Here is a 20,491-nt window from a genome sequence, read left to right as displayed (position 1 = left end):
TCGAACATCATTCCACTATATTCTCATTTATCACGTTATTAAATTTATTAACTAAAATATTTATATTATAAATTATATTTATATATATATATTGATACCTTGAAGACCTCTTATAAAAAAAAAAATTAATTATTAACGTCTCAAAATTATATCATATTCTTTTTTTCTCCCTATTATTCTACAAATCTCATTTCTGAACCAGCTCTAATATTTAGAATAATATATTTTCAAATAAAGTCAATATTATTTTGTCCTTTAAACATCTGATGAATGATGATTCGTTTTAGTGAAGTCTTACTGTCATTTTAGGCCTGGTTTGTTTTTATGATATTTCTTAATAGAGTATATATAACATTAGTAATAAAGCCAAATTTAAATTATTCAAAATAAAAATGAAAATACAAAGACAGGCTCAATCCAATCCGCAACCACTCTATATTGTAGTCCTAATAAATGAAGAATTATAATTAAGTTCAGTTAGATAATTTTATATAGATAAAAAAAATATAATTTCATTAACAAAATTTACTTTTATAATTAAAAAAAAACCTTTCATATCAATCTTCTATAATAACTTTTTTTAACCCGCTAAAGTAAAACATACCAATTGTACATGAAACTAATCATTATACTTAGTTTCCTCACCAATATCAATATTTAGGCATTATGAACCTTTTGAATTAGTTTCCAACATCATGATTTTATTTGTAAGTTTTTTTCCTGTTTCTTTTAGATCATTGTTTTTTTTTTGTTAGTATGTTTATAACATTTTATTAATCAAAACAAGTCTTTATTCCAACTATCTTTTTGTCAACTCTTTTGATAGTAAAAAAATTACATAACATTCAATGATTGCATTCGAAAGATGCATTTATGACGAACTGACATATCTACTTAAGAAAATCAATAAAAGGAGATAGAGAAATCATTAATTTTTTTTAGTATCTTCTAGCTCGTTAACATGTTTATTTGTTACTTGTTGATGAATATTTTGTTTTAGTTTTCCCTCTTTTTATTTCGAGTATATTTTTAGAAACACTTGTCCTTTCATTTTTTAATATATATTACTCGTAACTTTATTTTAAGAAAAATGAAACAAAAAGAAATAGAGAAGAAGATCCCAAATTATAATTAATTAAGAAAACATTTCTCTTACAAAAAGAGTTTAATTAATGGTTTAAACTTTGCCAAACTTCAAAAAGTTGAAACCAAACTAAACTTAAAGTGGAAAGAAGAATGGCTATAAATAAAACTCATTAAGAAGTAACAAAAACTCTGAACTAGTCATGGAGAAGTCCTACAGCCGTGTATATGTCTTTACTGCTCTGATCTTGGTCCTCTTTATAATTTGTAGTTTAGGTTTCTAAACCAAATCCCACATGAGTTTCATGATAACAGTTATATATCTTGTTTTGAATAAGAGAATATATATATATACATATGATGTTATAAATAAATTAAATTAAATTAAATATACGAAGAACGAAATCACCGATTGAGATGTTGATTTGAGACATGTGTTAGATATATTTCCCTTAAAACAATTTCATCATCTCCCATTTGTGCTGGAGCTTATCATAGATAGCTGTCTCCCAAGATACAACGAATTGAGTAGTGATTCTGCACTGAAATCACTACTCGTCGAACTTGATCAGCGTACCTAAACTATCACCGGGTTTCAACAGAAATATCGAACAAAAACTCGAAAAACACTCACAAAACAAGAAGAGGGCTTTTGGAATTCTAAAGAGAGAAAATATAAGATGATAGAGTTGTTTGAGATTAAAGGTGAGGGGTTTTATATTGTTGAAAATTTAAATTTTCATAAAAATAAAATCAACCATTAATCTTTGATCCAAAGAGTGACCTTTATTGACACGTTACATGATTTTCTAAATTGCTAATAAATTGATAGCAATAATATCATGAAGGTTACAATGACAATTAACAAAATTAAATATATTTAATTTGATAATTAACAAATCAATAATAATAATTTAATTATTTAGATCAAATTTCACTTTAATTCACGTTTGAATTTCGTTTGAATTTCATTTGATTTTATTTACCCAAATTCTCATTTCCATTCATTAATAGAAGTTATGAATTAGTTTAAAATTCCAACAATCCCCCACATTAATGGAAATTGAAAGATTAACCCGGTGAAAGGTTCAACAATTGAATTCTATATAGGATAGGTAGGTGTAACCATTTGAATCTTCCCTTATGAAAATATATAACTTTACTAGCTGATTAGTAGACTCGATGTCCTTGAACTATTCTACCATTTGTGTAAACGATTACACACTTTCACATAGAATTCTCCTTGATATATGTCAAGCTCTCATGGTTGTGTCCGTTTTGGCCATGGAACACGCGCCTGGTTCTGTGAGAAGGTCTAGAATTGAGTCGTGCAATTCTTTCGAAGCGGCCTCACTTCTCCCTCACATAGGTGATCTCTTTGCTCACAAAGAATCATTAAAATCGATATGTTTATCCTCATAAAAATATATATTGGTTCGTTATAGAATTAATTCTCAACAATAACTTTCCAAATCATTACAATTATGTTGTCCCATTGAACCTAGTTCTTGGGATCTTCAGTTTGCATATGTTGGGTTTTCCTTCATACCAACTTATAGTAGGATGATGTCTTAAAAGACTTTCAAAAAAACTCTCTATTCAATAATTTTATTAGTGGATCCACAATGTTATCTTTGACTTACATAGTTAAATTATATAACTCCATTAGAGAGTGTAGTCTAATGACATTATGTCTAAGACGTGTATGTCTAGACTTGTCATTGACTCTAAGCTTATCTAATTTCAAATTATTATTACAATAATTAGAAATTTCTGATAATCTTGGAATATCTTCTAATAAGAAACATAGTCATTCGTACATGCTTACCATTTAAACATTTTTTATGAAAATATTGTTTACTTGGCTAACTAGTAGACAAAATGTCTTTGAACTATTCTGTCTTCGTGTAAACGATTATATATTTTGCATAAAAATATTTTATTTTTCGACATAAGTCAAAATTATATATTTACGTTTAATCTATCAATTATAATTTTTTTTAAAGATTTCCATACGTAGATTGCACTTTTAAGTGTAAACATATTCACTTGTAGACATAAAGTCTTTTATTTAATACTATCAATATATTATTTGATAACAACATGATATTTCGTGTAGTGCAATTCACATTCTTAATGGATTTAATCATTTTTATTGTAATTTTCAACAATAAAATATCGTACAAAAGACACGTTATGAAACAATTTTAATTGTCTTCATGATATATATAATTGTCATATCCACTTTTTAATAAAAGTATGATTAAATTTTCATATCATTATTATAAAATTTATTATAAGTCATATCAAGACATTATAAACTTTCTTTTTCTTTTATTTCATAAAATCCTTTTGAAGATATTGGTTTTTCTAATATTTATGAAAGTAATGTCAAAATATGACACGTTTCTTGATTTCAAAATCTTTAAATTTATAATATCAATTTGAGCACCAACTTAGCAAATACAAACAATACATTTTCTTCTTATTTTCTTTTTCTTTTTGTAAAGTTGCGCAACTTTATCTTTTGTAGAAAACATATTCTCTAATAATAAATTATCTTTTATTTATCATAATATACAGAATTATTTTTGTGTTATTATCAATAAAATATTTGCCCCCTAATTCGTGTTGGTAGCCTTTTTTAAATCACACACATTTATATGATTTAAATTAATGATTTTCTAATCAAGAATTTGTCACACAATTCTTTTGCAAATTTCTTTTTTTATACTTATCATAAAATGAATAAAATAACTATATTATAAATATTTAATTGAATTAAACATAATTTCTATACAAGAGATTAGAGTTTTTATTCATATATAAATCATTTTTTTACATAATCTCTACATAAGAAATTAAAATATTTATTTTAACACTTAATTTCTATAGAAGAAATTATGTTATTTAATCAAATAAATATTCACCATATCACATGATTTCTATAAAAGAAATCATAATGTTTCAAGCATCTTTGACCAAAATCGCTGAAACATTTATTTTCGGTTGCATGTTTGCATCACATAATATCAGCACGTTTGCCGCATTATTTCTCAAATCAAACCAGATTTTTTCTTGTAATTATTTCTTTTCAAAAATATCAAATTAAGTCAGTATTTATTTAATATATTCATATATCATTAAACAAATTTTTTTATAAAATATATCAATAACTAATTATTATAATTAACTAGAAATTATTGATATTAATTAGACTATTGACAATTTATTTTTAATCAAATACAAAACTAACAAATTATTATAAATAATTATTCATGTCATCAATTCGTCTGTTTCTTAATTAATTATATGATTTTAACTTTTCATAAAAGTTTTTTTTATATCAAAAGACAAATAGTTTATGAAAAATTTTCAAAATTTTCTATTAAAACAAAATGTATTTACAATATATCTTTATTCATATATGTATACAAATGACTAGATAATCATACTTATTATGAATGAACAAAAATCATCATATTATTAACTAATATGCATGATATATATACAAATAATCATTTAGCAACATAATCAAATAAAATATAACTATAAATATATTTCATATCTTAATTGAAGCACTTACATTGCCGTATTTTGAACAATAATCAATGTGAAACGACTATACATGCTCAAAAATAACTCTGAGTAAATTGTTCTCTCCGAGACAATTTTTTCCAAGACAATTTCGACTAACATAGTCGTGTCTCTTTAAATGCATGATTATAATAAGTTCTAACACAAATAACTTATTTAATTTCAAGAAATTAAAATGCCTCAAAATATTGATAACAACGTCATTTTGGCAAATTAAATTTATATATAAGAAATCGTTAAGTGTGCCAATTCATTTAATAATTTCTACACAAGAAATTAGAATGATTCCAACATCCATGATTCAGACATCATTGATCTCACAATTTTTTACACAAGAAATTTGAATGATTTCAACATCAATGACTATAGTCAATTTCTATCAAGAAATTATTGACTATCCATTCATCTCATAATTTCTACACATGAAATTTGAATGGTTCTACCATAAATGACTAGTGTCATTTTATAAAACATCAGATTTCTATGAAAAAAGTCATCTTTTGCCTCCACGCACCCTTGCGTCTGAACTTGAACCATTGCACCAACGCGCCCTTTCATTGTTATATTACTGTTTACGACATTTTGTCTTTTTTTCATGGAAACTTATTTTTCTCTTCTTTTTGATTAAAACTGTGTCAAACAAAATTGATAACTTAATATTATAATCAAAAGATAAATATATAAGACAATTTCGTTAATAGACTATATTTCGTTAATAATTAACCTATCACATTCTAATTAATCATCATGCTTAATTAATTTAAGAATGTATATATATTATAATTAATTATTTTAAAACTGAAACCATATGTTTCAATTATAATTAATTTTAATTACTATTACTAAATTATAATTATTAATTTATTTCTGAAAATTAAAAGCTAACTCTTTAGTTATTTTTTTTTCATTTATTATTAATAATAATTTTAATAACCAACAAACATTTAAGTAAAAATAAAATAAATTATTGTTTTCTAATTATTTTTTTAGAAAACATTTGTATAATAAATATACATCATTTTTCTTTAGAATATATATCTACATCAACATATAATAGCTTATAAAAGTAAGCTTTCATACAAATAATATTAATAATAATTAATATTATATGTATACACGTTACATGATTTTCTCTTCATTAGAAAATACACCTCACATGATTTTCTAAATTGCTAATAAATTGATAGCAATAATATCAGGAGGGTTACAAGGATAATTAACAAAATTAAATAAATTTAATTTTAAAATTATTCTTCATGACATTAAATGTTAATTACATAATTAAAAAATTAATTATAATAATTTAATTATTTGAATCAAATTTCACTTTAATTCACGTTTAAATTTCGTTTGATTTTATTTACCCAAATTCTCATTTCCATTCATTAATGGAGTTTATGAATTAGTTTAAAATTCCAACAATAATCTCTCAAAAACCCTCAACAAATGATGAAATTCGTATCCTTATCGGAATCTTAACCCTACCGGAGCAACATCAACGCCGCTACATCCTCCGTCTTGTGTACGACACACAAACCGTCGTCGGAGCAAAAAAACGACATCAAATTTTCTGCAACCTAACGAAAGAGGATCATAAACTACTTGTTGCATTGGAAATTATGAGGTACTACCTAGATTTAATTATAATTAATTAATACTATAATCAAATTCTAATATTTTTAATGTTATTTTTTTCTTTAATTTATAAACTTATTTAATTATATTATCAAAAGATTTTTTACTTTTGTTTCAAAATATTGAACCTCTAACTTTAAACTTTAAATTACTCTATACAGATATCACTATCAAATTTTAGTCTTTTAAACATTTTTCTAAAGGATTTCTTATTTTAATGTATTATTTTTATTTTTCTAATTAATTTATAATCTTTATAAATAAATTAAATAATATCTACAAACATTTTGGACGTAGTTTTTTTTTAAATTAATTTTTTTTATGAGATTTCTGCATTTTAATTTGTCGAAACTGGTTTGAATGGCTAAAAAAATGTAAAATTTTAGTAAAGTTTTGAAAATAGATAAATTTAGTCTTTATTTTCAAATAACGATGTAATTTTGTGTATAGTCTATTAATTTGAGCGTATTTGCGTTCTAAACTGAGTATTTTTTTCAAAATATATGCGTTTAAAATTATCGAATATATCATGAATGTCTTAAAATGTGTAATGTTTGAGAATAATTGAAAAAATCAGAAAAAAATAATTGTAATTTTTTATTTTAAAATGTGGTACTTTAAAGTCTCATGTAACCCATTTTATTTAAGAAAAATGTCATAATTTCAAGCTTAAGAATTTTGCTTAATATAATTTAATATCTTTCAACAGATATAATGCTATCATTATCCTAAATTGCGAAGAGAACGTGAACAAGGGAAAAACATACACATATTCCTCAAGTCACCCCGGAATTTTGATGATGTGGATGCTGGAGGATTGTTGGAGCCACCTTATCTTTTGTGGGGAAAATAGACGACGACACATACTTCAGATTGGAAAGTTTGGTAGAGTCACTTAGACCATTGCCTAGAAACGATTTGTACTATCGCTTCGTGATCCCATGTTCTAGCATGGATCCTTTCAACCGATACATGTTGGGTATGGGATTCTTTGTGTTTTGAGATATTGTTAGTTGGATTAAGGATTCGGATGTTCCTAGGAATCATGTTGAAGGTCCCGAGGATAGGGTTTTTGGTGATTGGATGAGAAAAGGCTAACGAGGAAAGAATCGGTTTAATGCTAAATGGTCTATGTATAACTATCCAGATCCGAAAAGTGTGTGCTCACATGAGCTTAATTTGACCCGAGACTATAGCGGTTCATTTGTTGAAAAAACCGGAGAAGTGAATTAAGACGTTACAATTCTTGAATGTCACCAAGAATCTCAAACCATCTAAACTATACCATTTATTTTGATTAATTTCTATATCATTATTTTGTAATTGGTTTTTAATATTCTACATAGTACGAATTTTATGTATATTTTTTTATTGTATTAAAACATATTATTTTTAAAAAAAAAGTATGGGAGCAGAAGTAGTGAAAGGCATCCAGATTTTGATATTGATGTTTTATTTGTCTTGTAAAATGATTAACTTATTACCAAGGTGGAAACTTTTTCCGACATAATAATAATGAAAAAGTTAATAATACTTATAATTATGATATTTTTATGAACAATATTATAAAAAGGAAAAAAATATTGCATACCAACCGTTAGTCAATAAATGCGTCCAATTGACAATTGATATTATATAATTATTAAAAAAAATGCAAGACGGAGAAAATTAATTTAAAGTAAAGAATTAGAAATATTGACTATATATGGTATAATTTAGATGGTTTAATATTTTGAGTTACGTTGAAAAATTGCAGTGTCTTAATCCACTTCTCTTGTGTCTTTAAAAGATGAACCGCGATCGTCTCCGGCCAAAGCTCATGAGTACATTGAGTCGGCGGCTCGGGATAATTGTACATTGACCATTTAGCATTAAACCGATTCATTCCTCGTTTTCCTTCCCTCATCCAATCGCCAAAAACCTTATCCTCGGGACCCTCCATATGTTTCTTAGGAATTTCCGAATCCTTAATCCATTCAACAATATCCCAAGAAACCAAAAATCCCATACCCGACATGTAACGGTTAAAAGGGTCCTTACTAGGGCACGGAATGACATAACCATAGTACAAATCGTCTCTAGGCAATGGCCTAAGCGAATCCACAAGAGCTTCCAATCGAAAATACGTGTCGTCATCGGCCTTTGCCACGTAATGATAAGGCGGGGTCAACTCGGAATCGAACAATGTTGGGAGGCTCGAGAAATAAGTGTAGGTTTTGCCCTTGTTCATGTTTTCGGTGCAATTTAGAATTATGATGTCATTGTACATCATAATCTCTAGAGCTATTAGTACCTTTTGATCCTCTTTCGTGAGGTTGCAAAAGACAAATTTGACGTCGATTTTCGCACCGGTAACACGCGGTTGTGTGCCGTAGATGAGACGGAGGAAGTTACGACGGTTATATTGGTCGGGTAGGGTTAAGATTCCGAGGAGTATTCGAATGTCGCCTTCATTTGAAGAGAGTAAACCGGGGGTGGTGGAAGAGTTATTGTTATACAATTGAATTGGCATAAATTTACCGAATTTGAGTATGTTGTCGAACCGAACTTGGTTGAGGAAAACAAATGCGCAAAGGAAGAGGATGAACGGAAAAGATGTTAGGATTAACCGGCGATGATTTTGAGACTTCCCCATATGAAAAACTCGAGAAAAAGAGAGTTTGAGAATGAATGATGAATTATGGCAATGGTTTGATTTTTAAAGGTGAGTGGAAATGTTTTTGACTTAGTTGGTTTGGGTTGGGGTGTAAAGAGCACCATTAAAGTGAACATGCTTTGTGGGGGGCTAATTAATGTCAAGCCAATGGGAAAAGAAAAAAGGACAACGTGTTCTTTTATTTGGCTAAACAATAAGGCCTAGTGCTTGCTTGTTTATAATACACTTCCATCCCACACCAATAATGAAAGTTCTTCAATTGAATTATTTTTTTAGTGGTTAACGCAATATCGGAGTTTCTATTCGAAATCGAATCTTATATTTTAAAGGTTGTTTTTTAACTTAAATTATCTTGGGTGTGTATCAATATTTGAGTTATATATTTTTGGTCAAAATGTAATTATGTTTTAAAAATATTGAATAACACAAAAGAGAGGAATTAGGAGGAAAGAGGGGGATAGTGGGAGTGAGCCAGTCTAAAGGTGATCTAATTTTGGTCAATAAAATTGAGCAATTTAGGTACACTTGCAATTTTGCATCAACGCGGCTGGCCCCATTCCAAACATGGTTTGTAATTTATTCAAAATTTTGGTTATAATCACCAAATGCAAATCTCATCCATTGTCACAACAAAAGAAGGTAAAGTCCTATCTGTAGCTATAGTTCGCGATGCTTTCCATTTGTACGAATCGCACACATACCACGGCACGCATGACTGGATGTAGAGCCACTAAGAGCTGGTAGACCCCGAAAACATTCATTGGCCAACTCCTTTCAAAGTTGTGTTTATAAATTTACAAGATGATATTGAAACTAGCACCTAAGTGAAAAAAAATTATTTTTGTTTTACTTTATATATTTTAAGTTAATCCAAGAAATATATATCTTATATCATAAATTAATAGAAGTTATATAATATTAGTTAAATATCATGTTAATATATATTATGACACCAATTTCAAACCTTTATTAATTTTTTTTTGTAGGGTTCCTGCAAGAGTGGTTATTATTTGCAACCAACCGCCTAAGTAGCATAATTAAATATGTGGCCGACTCTGATTATGTGAAAGAAGAATAAAAGTTAGGGTAGGCAATTACTTACTCAACACAAAAATATTATTCGAATAGGAAAAAATTAAGTTTGGGTCAAATCTATTTTTTAGTTCGGGTTGAAATAAAATCGACCCATTTGACCTGATTAATAAACTCGTCAAAATCGGGTCGATACGAAAAGATCCAATGTAGTCCTGTCAACCCGTTTAGAATCTTTTTAAATATTTTTTTTTGTCATTTTCTATCTATTCACTTGTTTTCACTAAAAGAAAAAATTGAACATTCTCTATGTTTTTCAACTTTGCATTCTTCCGGCCGACTCCTTCATTCTTTATGCTCTAAAACATTTTTTTTTAAAAACAAAAATAAACCGATGAAGTTTAAGTTAAAATTTTTAACACAAATTATTAAATATGTCAGATTAAGATTCCTAATTACTATCGTTCAACCTTTCAAACATATCAACTCAAACCCTCGAACCTATCTGATTGTCAACCCTAATCAAAGTTCACAAAATACCTTGTGAATATCAATATCTTCTTTTAGGGTAGGTTTGGATGGCTTGTTGAGAAAACTAGAGAATTGTATTAATTCAATCCCAATTTATATATATATATATATATATATATATATATATAATAAAAACAATTTTAATATATATTATTTATTTTATAAAATATTAATTTAACATAATCAATTAAGATATTTAAAGTGTTAAAAGATTTTTTTAAGTTACGATTTTTATTAAAAAAAAATATCGGTTCAAAATGTTAACTTCTAAGATTTAAAAAATAAAATATATCGATTTAATATTTTAACTTTCTAAATTCAAAAACAAAATATCGGTCCAACATTTTAACTTCTTAAATTAATATATATATATATATATATATATATATATATATATATATATATATATATATATATATATATATCAAAATGTTAAATTACAAATATATATATATATATTTAATATTTTAATCTCCTAAATTAAAAAATAATAATAATAAATTAATTATGTTTTAAATGATAAAATAAAAAGTTATTTTGTTTAAAAACACATTAAAAAAAATATAATTACCATTTAAACTTAAAAATAATAGAATTCAGAACTATAATTTGCTAATTTCAAATCTAATTATTAATTTTAAAGGGTATATCAAACTTTAAAATTAGAATTTGATCCTCCAATTTTAATTCTAGTGTCAATTCTAAGTTTACCAAACACACCCTTAGAGATTAAATTTTAATTTAAAAAAATTACTTAAATTTTAATACATTATTAAACAGTTAAATCTTTACGGGCAAAAAGTTAATTCATTTTAATTTGATTATATATATTTATTTATTTTAGTTTTTTTAATTTGATTATATATATTTATTTATTTTAGTTTTAAAACACCTTAAATTTGAGGTTCTATTTGTGTTTGAAAATAAAATTATAAATTCTACCAAAATACATTTATTCTAAAATATATCTTAATTAATAACGATTTGTTTTTTTTCAAATTCAATGTTAAAACCAAAGTAATTTTAAATAATAATAAAAAAAAGGGAAATTGTTAATAAAATTCAAAATTAATTAATAAATAATAAAAATTGTCCACCGTTTCACCTTACACGATACTCCTTTTCTACACGCCTTATTCATGTTAGCCGCTAAGCAATCTTTATCTTATGTATAAATATCTCTTCCTCATTTAATTAATTAAAAATAAATAAATTAAATAAGAAATCCACAAAAGGCAAAAACTTAACTTTATGGCCTCCTCCGACAACTGGATATTGCTCCGGCGGCTAAAGACGGCGGTAAAGAAGATCAAATTCCTCTTAAACTTCAACATTCACCAATTTCTCTTAACCAATCGCCGCCTCAGTTTCAACCAGCCGCCGCAGGGACTGATCGTATGCATGGACCAAGAACCCGAATCGGAGTCGTTAGGACCGTTGTTGAGAACCGCAAGCGGACTCTCCGGCGCCGGCGGACAATCCGATGACGATATTGACAATAAAGCTGATATTTTTATATCTAATTTCTATCGCCAGCTCCGAATTGAAAGACAGATTTCCCTTGAGCTCCATTACTGCAGGGGAAATAGTTTCAGTTCTGTTTCTGCCTAGGGTTTTTTTTTATATTTTTAAAGTTTAAGGGGAATTTAATTATGGTATATAAGTTCGAGGGTTAATTGTTATTTTTCTTTGGGTTGTAAATCAAAGACGGACTCGGTCAATTGCTTGCTCTTTGACATTGCCTATCTGGCTACCGTGGAATTAGGTGTAATCCTACATGTCATTTCTTGATTTGGGTTTGGTTAAATTCTTTAAATAATTATTAAAGTTTAAATAAATTTGTAATATATTTATTATTCTTCAACTTAATCATTTTGATTTTAAATATTACCTATAATTTCTTTTATAAAGAATTAATTCTCATTGAATTAAATGTGAAATTAATTAGTAAATAATATAAGAAAATGCAAAATCAAAATCAATGATTAATGATCTAAATATTAAACTACATACACAATTTAAAAAAATAAAACTCACAAAGAAAAGTATTTAATGATTATACGAATTGTTGGGATTTCTCCAAAGGCGAACTAATTTGAGTTACAGAACGATGACTGTTTTAGTAACAAGTCCAACGAAACAATGAAACGGTGTCGGAAGAATCTCTATCAAATATTCAGAGCAGCAGTTAAAATTATCCTTAACCAAGAGTTAAGCAACGCTGAAAAAGGTCATGCCAAATGAAAATTGACCATCTACATATATGGTCGTTGAGAGAAATTTATACAAATAATGAGAGGATACATGTAATAGGTCTTAAATATGAAAGATTAAATCGAGTAACATTTTATTAGAAAAATAAAAAATAACTCCATATCTGATTATTCTGTCTCTTTTGCTGATAAGAATGGGACGAACACAGACTTGAGAAATGATCATTAACACAATCGAATGGTATGAGCAACAAATGACCCACTGATGATTGAGAGTATTATTTGAAGTATAAAAATCCGAGACAAAAAAACTGATCCGACTAAACAGACTGCCAGAACAAACAAAATGCAACATCAACCCAAGTCTAAGTGATGAAAAGAAAATAAGGTACCATGCGATGCTAAAGAACAATCAGAGGGCGAAAAAAATTTGAACAAAGAGAAAAAGATGATGTTTAAGGTTAATATTACAATCATTTAATTAATTAAGAAAATATTTATATTTATAAATTTGTGTATGAATATATAAATTATGAGTCGTGACAGGAACAACGAAGTTGAAAACGAAAATAAAGTCACAAATCTAAAATCGTTTGTCACTTGTGCAAGAGAGAGAAAATTAGGGAGAGAATTTAAGAGAAGTAACGATGTGTCACTGTATCACTAATTAAAAAATGAGTAAAGTGTGAAGAGAGAATAGAGAATAGAGAAAAATTTATTAATTTTTTAACGAATCAGATTGTCATTTCTTTTAAAATTCTCTCACAAAATTCTCTTTCCAAATCATCTCTCTAAAAAAAATCATACTAAAATAAAAATTAAAAATAGCCATATTCAAGACATTTTATTAGAATGTAAACTGAAAATCAAGTTAAAAATGTTACCAATATGGCCATTTTTCAAAAAAAGAAATAAAAAATCTCTTACACGTCTAACCGGATACATCAAATTCGGGGTTTTACTTTCGTTATAACTTCGTTACCCAAGTCATTTCTCATATAATTATATGACTATCGAGTTTAACTTAAACATGAATACTTATCTACGCTCATATTAAATTGATTGAAAGTTAAAAATCGTTAAAAATATTATTATATATATATTTAAAATTTATTATTATAAAAAAATTCATATAATTCTAATCCTATCCGAATTTAATCCGATTCGGACTCAATCCGATCTGATCTCAATCCAATCCGAATTAGTATTTCGGATTCATCCACCCAATGTTCACCTCTAAAGTTAATAATTGTCAATTATTTCGGCGTCAATTTACAATATACAATTTTATCTAATTGCCCCTACCGAATTCAATGTTTGACGGTTTTATCTATGGTTATTTTAATAAAATTTAAAATTTTAATTAATGTAAATTAAAAAAATAGGTCTTATTCGGTTTGATATAAAAATAAAATAAAAATTATTTCATTGACTAAAATATTAAAATATTTTTAATTTAAATAAAATATTCTATCATTATATATTAATAAATACTATATGCATTTTCATTCACACTTGAAAATTCAGTTTTAATAATTTCATAATTAAGTAAGTTGGTAGTTGGTGATTTTTTTATTAAACATATATAATATATGATAAAAGTAGAACTAGTTTAAGCATATATATATGCATCATTAATGTTGAAAGTATTACTATTATTAGTGTAAATGATCTTTATTGAGAATAAATTAATAATTTAATTAAAGTGTAATAAAAGTGATATTTATTGAGAATAAATTGATTTAATTTTGATATCTAGTTAGAGTGTAATCTTAAAGTTATTTATTATGCATCTTAATTATCACTATCAGATGAGTTCATTTGTATCTCTTACTTTAAATTTGGTTGGTCTTAGAAAATTTTAAATTTTTTAAAATCTAATTTATTTTTGTACGTGATTAACATAATCTTGTTTAAATTTAAATTAAGGTGTTTTTAATGAAAATTGATTCAATATTTTAGTTTAATAATTTATATATTAGTTTTTGATTTGTATGAACCTTTTTAGTGTTTCATAATTTCCTCTAAATAATATTTTTTACTTAAAATTAAGAATATATATTAGGGTGAGAAAGTCCATTTGATTGTTTGTTTTGTGTTTTTTTGGTGCTGATGTTGTGTATATGTTTCTGCTTCACCTTTAGAATGTCACTGCTTTTTATATATCTTGTTTTACTTTAACGTTTTTCTTGTTGATTTATTTATTTTTTGCTTTATTGTCTCTTTATTTATTACATTTAAAATAAATGAATAGTTGTTAGGTTAGATGTGGGGGGGTTGATTAGCTATAAATATGAATTTTCTTTTCTTGTCCAATTGTGGGTTAGGATAATTAATGGTGAAATTGTTATTTAATTTGAGCATGACTTTTTTGTTCTTCTTATATTACTACATCATTTGACTATTTCATTATTTATTCCAATTTTAAATCTAACAAACAAAATTGTTTCAATGCTTCATGTACGTGGAGTCCACCATGTGCCACGATGTGCTTCATTTGATATATTGGCTATTGTAAATTATATTAGCTTGTTGTGTTTAATATAAGTAAATAACAATATTAAATGTGTAACCTAACTTATTTATTTTTATTAACAGAGAATAAAAATTTGGTGTCGGGAATATGTAACAATATGTAATTGAAATTTATTAATCATATTAGATTTAAGTCAACTAACTAATTCATGATACTAAATTATCCTGCTCTATTATTACCCTTAACTTTTATTATCATATATATATAAAGTAATATTTTGTTTGTTTTTCCATCCTAACACAATCTTAATCTCTCTATCTCTAACACAATCAAGAACGATGATGATGGAGGAGAAGAAGGAGCAAAAAGAAAACATATTCCGATCAAAGTTGCCGGACATCTACATCCCAGATCATCTCCCACTTCATAGCTATTGTTTTGAAAAAATCTCAGAATTTAGTTCCCGGCCTTGTCTTATCAACGCCTCCAACGACCAAATCTACACCTACTCCGAGGTAGAGCTAACTTCTAGAAGAGTAGCCGCGGGTCTAAACAACCTAGGCATAAACAAAGGCGATGTTATAATGATCCTCCTCCACAACTCCCCGGAGTTCGTGTTCTCGTTCCTCGGCTCCTCCTATCGAGGGTCCATCGCCACCGCCGCCAACCCATTATACACTCCCGCCGAAATCGCCAAACAAGCCTCAGTCGCCAAGGCAAAGCTCATCATAACCAAATCATGTTATGTCGAGAAAATCTCCGAATTCGCGAAGATAAATGGAGTGAGGATCGTATGCATTGATAATAATAATCATGAATTTCTCCGTTTCTCCGATCTTACTGATGCCAGTGAACACGATATCCCCGAGGTTGATATAAACCCTAACGATATAATAGCTCTTCCTTTCTCGTCGGGGACAACCGGTTTGCCCAAGGGTGTGATGCTGACTCACAGGGGACAAGTCACCAGCGTGGCGCAGCAGGTTGACGGCGACAATCCAAACCTCTATTTCAAAAGTGATGATGTTATCATGTGCTTTCTTCCATTGTTTCATATATACTCCCTCAACTCGGTTCTCTTGTGCGGGCTTCGCGTTGGGGCGGCGATCTTAATCATGGAGAAGTTCGAGATCGTTCATTTGATGGAGTTAGTGCAGAGATATAAGGTACGTATAAACCTTAGAATCATATTAAACTATTGTCTATATCTATATATAGTATTAAAGTGGTAGAGTTTGGCAACGCATGTAGTTCGAGTCTTTAAAAAAAAGATTGTTAATAGTTATTTAAATAACAAAGGTGACGGTCGCTCCGATTGTACCAACAATCGCACTAGCGATCGCAAAGAGTCCGGTTGTGGATAATTATGACCTATCGTCGATCCGGATAGCAATGTCCGGCGGGGCGCCAATGGGGAAGGAGCTGGAGGATGCGGTTAGACCTAAGCTTAAGAATGCTGTACTAGGACAGGTAAAATGTTTTGATTGTTTATAAAAATATGGGGATGGAGATAGATTAGTGAATGCATATTAATTAATTATTAGGGTTATGGGATGACCGAGGCTGGGCCGGTTCTTGCCATGTGCCTCGGGTTTGCTAAGGAGGCTTGGGAGGTAAAATCTGGAGCTTGTGGAACGGTCGTGAGGAACGCTGAGATGAAGATTGTTGACCCTGATTCCAATGTCTCGCTTTCGAGGAACCAGCCCGGAGAGATTTGGATTCGAGGTCATCAAATCATGAAAGGTACTTAATTTCAATTTACTTCAATTCTAAGCTTGAAAATCTTGCATGAAGATATCATTTTTTTTGTCTTAACTAATAATTATACTAATGCCCGTGTGATATATAGATATACCTAACCTCAATTATAATAATTAATTTGTTCAAACCTAATTTATGAAAGCATTTTTAAATATCAAGTAGAGTCGGTAACCTTGACACAAGCATTCTATATTTGAATACTTGCTAGGGTTATACTTCAATAAAAGCAAGAAGTCATGTCATTTGATTTTACATTTACAAAATATAAGGTTGAAATTAAACGTGGAAAGTTTTGAAAATTTTAAAAGTCTTTGGACTTATGTAATGTTTATTTATAAGATTATAGAATGTTTGTATAGAATATATATTTTTAAAATAACTAATTTCTATTTAGGTTTGAATTATTAAAATAACTTAACCTAACTAAAATATTAAAATATCTTCTATTTTAAAAAAAAAAACATATTTAATCATTATATATTAATAATTTTTTAAGTTTTTTTACCAAAAAAATTCTACACTTTCTCAAAAAAAAAATTAAAATTATTATTTATCATAAATTTTAAAATAGCATATATTATTTAAATAATAGGCCTAATTCATTAGTATATTAGAGTAGTTTTGTCTATGTATTAAAGATTGAAGTTAAATTTATATTTAAAAGGCTCTAAATTAATTGGTGTTGATAAATAAATAAGACGCGTACAAATATGACCTTACATTTTAATATTATAAATTGATCATACACTAAAATGGGCCATAGATAATTAATCTTATAGATTAGATCAACTACTTTGCCAACCTCCAACTAACCTAATTAAATATCCTTCACCACATTATTATTAATTTATTGTAAACATTTTTGTTAGAGTTGGATTATATTCTTTTTTTTTTATACATACAATAATTTAGATAATGTTTTGAAACATTACTAATATTGACTGTTCCCAAAATTGTTTTCTCTATATATGTATGAAATAAAACTAAGACAAATTTTTATTTTTATTTTGGCAAAGACCACAAAACAAATTAATTTAAGGTAGTACTAAACAATTGCAGGTTACCTAAATGACCCAATAGCGACACAAGAAACAATCGATTCAGACGGATGGCTTCACACGGGTGATATCGGTTACATAGACGAAAACGATGAGGTCTTCATCATTGACCGATTGAAAGAAATGATCAAATACAGTGGCTTTCAGGTTGCCCCAGCTGAGCTCGAAGCCATGTTGATTTCCCACCCAAACATAGCTGGAGCTGCAGTTGTAGCGTTAATATTCGAAACATTTACCTTTTACTTTAAACAAAATAATTACTTTAATTACTCATAAGTTGAATAATTCTTTTTATTGTATTAATGCAGAATGAAAGATGAACGTGCAGGAGAAATTCCAGTTGCATTTATAGTTAAATCGAATGGTTCAGAAATAAATGAGGAAGATATTATGAAATACATATCAGATCAGGTTACTGAATAAAATCGTATTTGTTAATGTTTATCTATATTGTAAACTAACTATTTTTTTATTTTTTTATAGGTTATATACTACAAGAGAATAAGAAAAGTGTTCTTCACCGATGAGATTCCAAAAGCTCCTTCGGGTAAAATCCTTCGAAAAAACCTAAGAGCAAGGCTTGAAAATTGATCGGGATGAGATGAATTTCACACCGAATGATTGTGTCATACTCGCTAATTATAAATAAATAAATATATATATATATATATATAAACAAAAAAAATTAACCTTTGTAAGGTAAAGGGAAGACATTCGCATTCATGTAAAAAAAAGATGGTTACTGTGAATTACAATTAAATATGTGTATGTTTAATGTGTGTTGTCATTTAATTGCTATCTAAATCATATTAAATATTATTGTATTATGAATTAATCATATTAAATATTTGTATGATTACTTTACTAAAGGTCACTCTCATACAATTGGGATAAGAAGATCGAAAAATATTGGATAAGATAGAAGAGAAGAAGATCGGATTGAATTTTTTTTTCTAAAATTTTAGGAGATTTTTGTTTGTCAATTAAGTTGTTACTTATTTTAATATCTTTGTTATCCTTTAAAATTTATGGCTACTCAATATTATCATTTTAATCTTTTTTTTTTTAAAAAATATTATAAAATGAGTTTAACTTAGTGCTGGTTGGAGAGGAAAGAATTTTTTAGATTTTAATTGAGTTTTCTCTTAAAACCTTTTTTTTTATAAAAATTAAGAAAAAAATGGTTTTTAAAATTTAAAAATTAATTTATCCTTTTGAGTTTAGAGAATATGGTTTAGGTGAGAAAATAGTGGATAATAGAGAGAGAATAAAATTAGAGAATAGTTTTGGTATTTAAATAGATAAAATTATTAATTACATTGTTAATATAATGTTTGAGTTTTGAAATAAAAGGATAAAAACTCAATCAAACATCAAGCAAGCCCTTAATATATATATATATATATATATATATATATAAACAACTTAGATTATCTCACAATTATTAATAAATTACAATGATGTGACTTTTAATAATACAACCAAGTATAATTATCAAATCTTAGATAATTGATTTAATTTGTTTTCCTCTCTTTTTTTAAGCATCTGTTTTTCTTTAAAAAAATATATTTATATTTGCTTAAGCCTTAAGATCTTATTTTAAAAATGACAGAACTAGCTAGCTATATCATTTGGAAGGTTTTATCGGAAACACTTAGTTTTAGTGTGGGTAATGAACGCTCAATTAACTTTTGGAACTATATTTGGTGTGGTACTAAATATTTTACGAATGTTTTCTTAAACTTGTTTATATTTATATGTGTAGAGATGTATCGATAAAAGATATGTTTAACGTTCAGTTTAAGGATTTTTTTTTTCTAACCGCATCACATATACATATATATATATATATATACATATATGTATATATATATACATATATATATATATACATATATATATATAAAAAGAAGATTGAACAAAGAGGAAATAATGTTCAATGATAGACTTTTATTTATGGTTAGAAATAAGGTTAAAGTCGTCTTCTCGGGATTCTATGCGGTGACGTGATTTGAATAACTTTTATGTGAGACATTGTTATACTTTGTTCAATCAATTTTGTCCGAATAATTATTGTTGGAAAAATTTATGGGAGTCTAAGATATCTACCAAGATTTCTTTTTTTGGTTGGAGTGTTATTCACCCCGGAATTCTCACTAATGATAGATGTATGTGAAAATGCATAATTATTGTGAGTCGTTATCATATATTTTTACATTGTCACGTTGTTGCAAATATATTATAGAATTTTTTGTGTGTAATTTGACTAGAATCCAATAGGTTATGCCAGAGACCGTCGGTGGCTATTGAGATGCTGGATCGGGGAGACTAAAAAAGCGAGACATAGAAAACGAATTTTTATCCCTATATTTTTCTAGTGGAAGAAGAACATTTAACAACCAAAGTATGTCGTTAAATACTATTCACAATGCTATTATATATCATAATG

At 27.4% G+C, this 20,491-nt stretch overlaps 3 protein-coding genes and 1 pseudogene across 3 annotated transcripts; 3 read left to right on the top strand and 1 right to left on the bottom strand.

The window, feature by feature from the left end:
* The first annotated feature begins 1,286 nt into the window (after positions 1–1,286).
* On the top strand, positions 1,287–7,612 carry LOC124929875 (annotated as a pseudogene).
* A 344-nt stretch (positions 7,613–7,956) lies between these two features.
* Positions 7,957–8,985, bottom strand: LOC124932040. Its single transcript, XM_047472642.1, has one exon. The coding sequence runs from the start codon at positions 8,948–8,950 to the stop codon at positions 8,015–8,017; it is 936 nt and encodes a 311-aa protein (XP_047328598.1). The 5' UTR covers positions 8,951–8,985; the 3' UTR covers positions 7,957–8,014.
* A 2,800-nt stretch (positions 8,986–11,785) lies between these two features.
* LOC124929874 lies at positions 11,786–12,145 on the top strand. Its single transcript, XM_047470258.1, has one exon. It carries the CDS (start codon positions 11,786–11,788, stop codon positions 12,143–12,145), a length of 360 nt encoding a protein of 119 aa, XP_047326214.1.
* A 3,386-nt stretch (positions 12,146–15,531) lies between these two features.
* LOC124930997 (4-coumarate:CoA ligase 1-like) lies at positions 15,532–18,644 on the top strand. Its single transcript, XM_047471377.1, has 6 exons — positions 15,532–16,389; positions 16,523–16,693; positions 16,768–16,966; positions 18,044–18,257; positions 18,351–18,453; positions 18,526–18,644. The coding sequence occupies exons 1-6, from the start codon at positions 15,562–15,564 to the stop codon at positions 18,631–18,633; spliced, it is 1,623 nt and encodes a 540-aa protein (XP_047327333.1). The 5' UTR covers positions 15,532–15,561; the 3' UTR covers positions 18,634–18,644.
* Positions 18,645–20,491: the final 1,847 nt, after the last annotated feature.

Source organism: Impatiens glandulifera, chromosome 3, assembly GCF_907164915.1.
Source record: "Impatiens glandulifera chromosome 3, dImpGla2.1, whole genome shotgun sequence".
Classification (NCBI taxonomy): Eukaryota; Viridiplantae; Streptophyta; class Magnoliopsida; order Ericales; family Balsaminaceae; genus Impatiens; species Impatiens glandulifera.
Note: the sequence above shows the minus strand (reverse complement) of the source record. Positions and strands in the feature narration are given on the sequence as shown.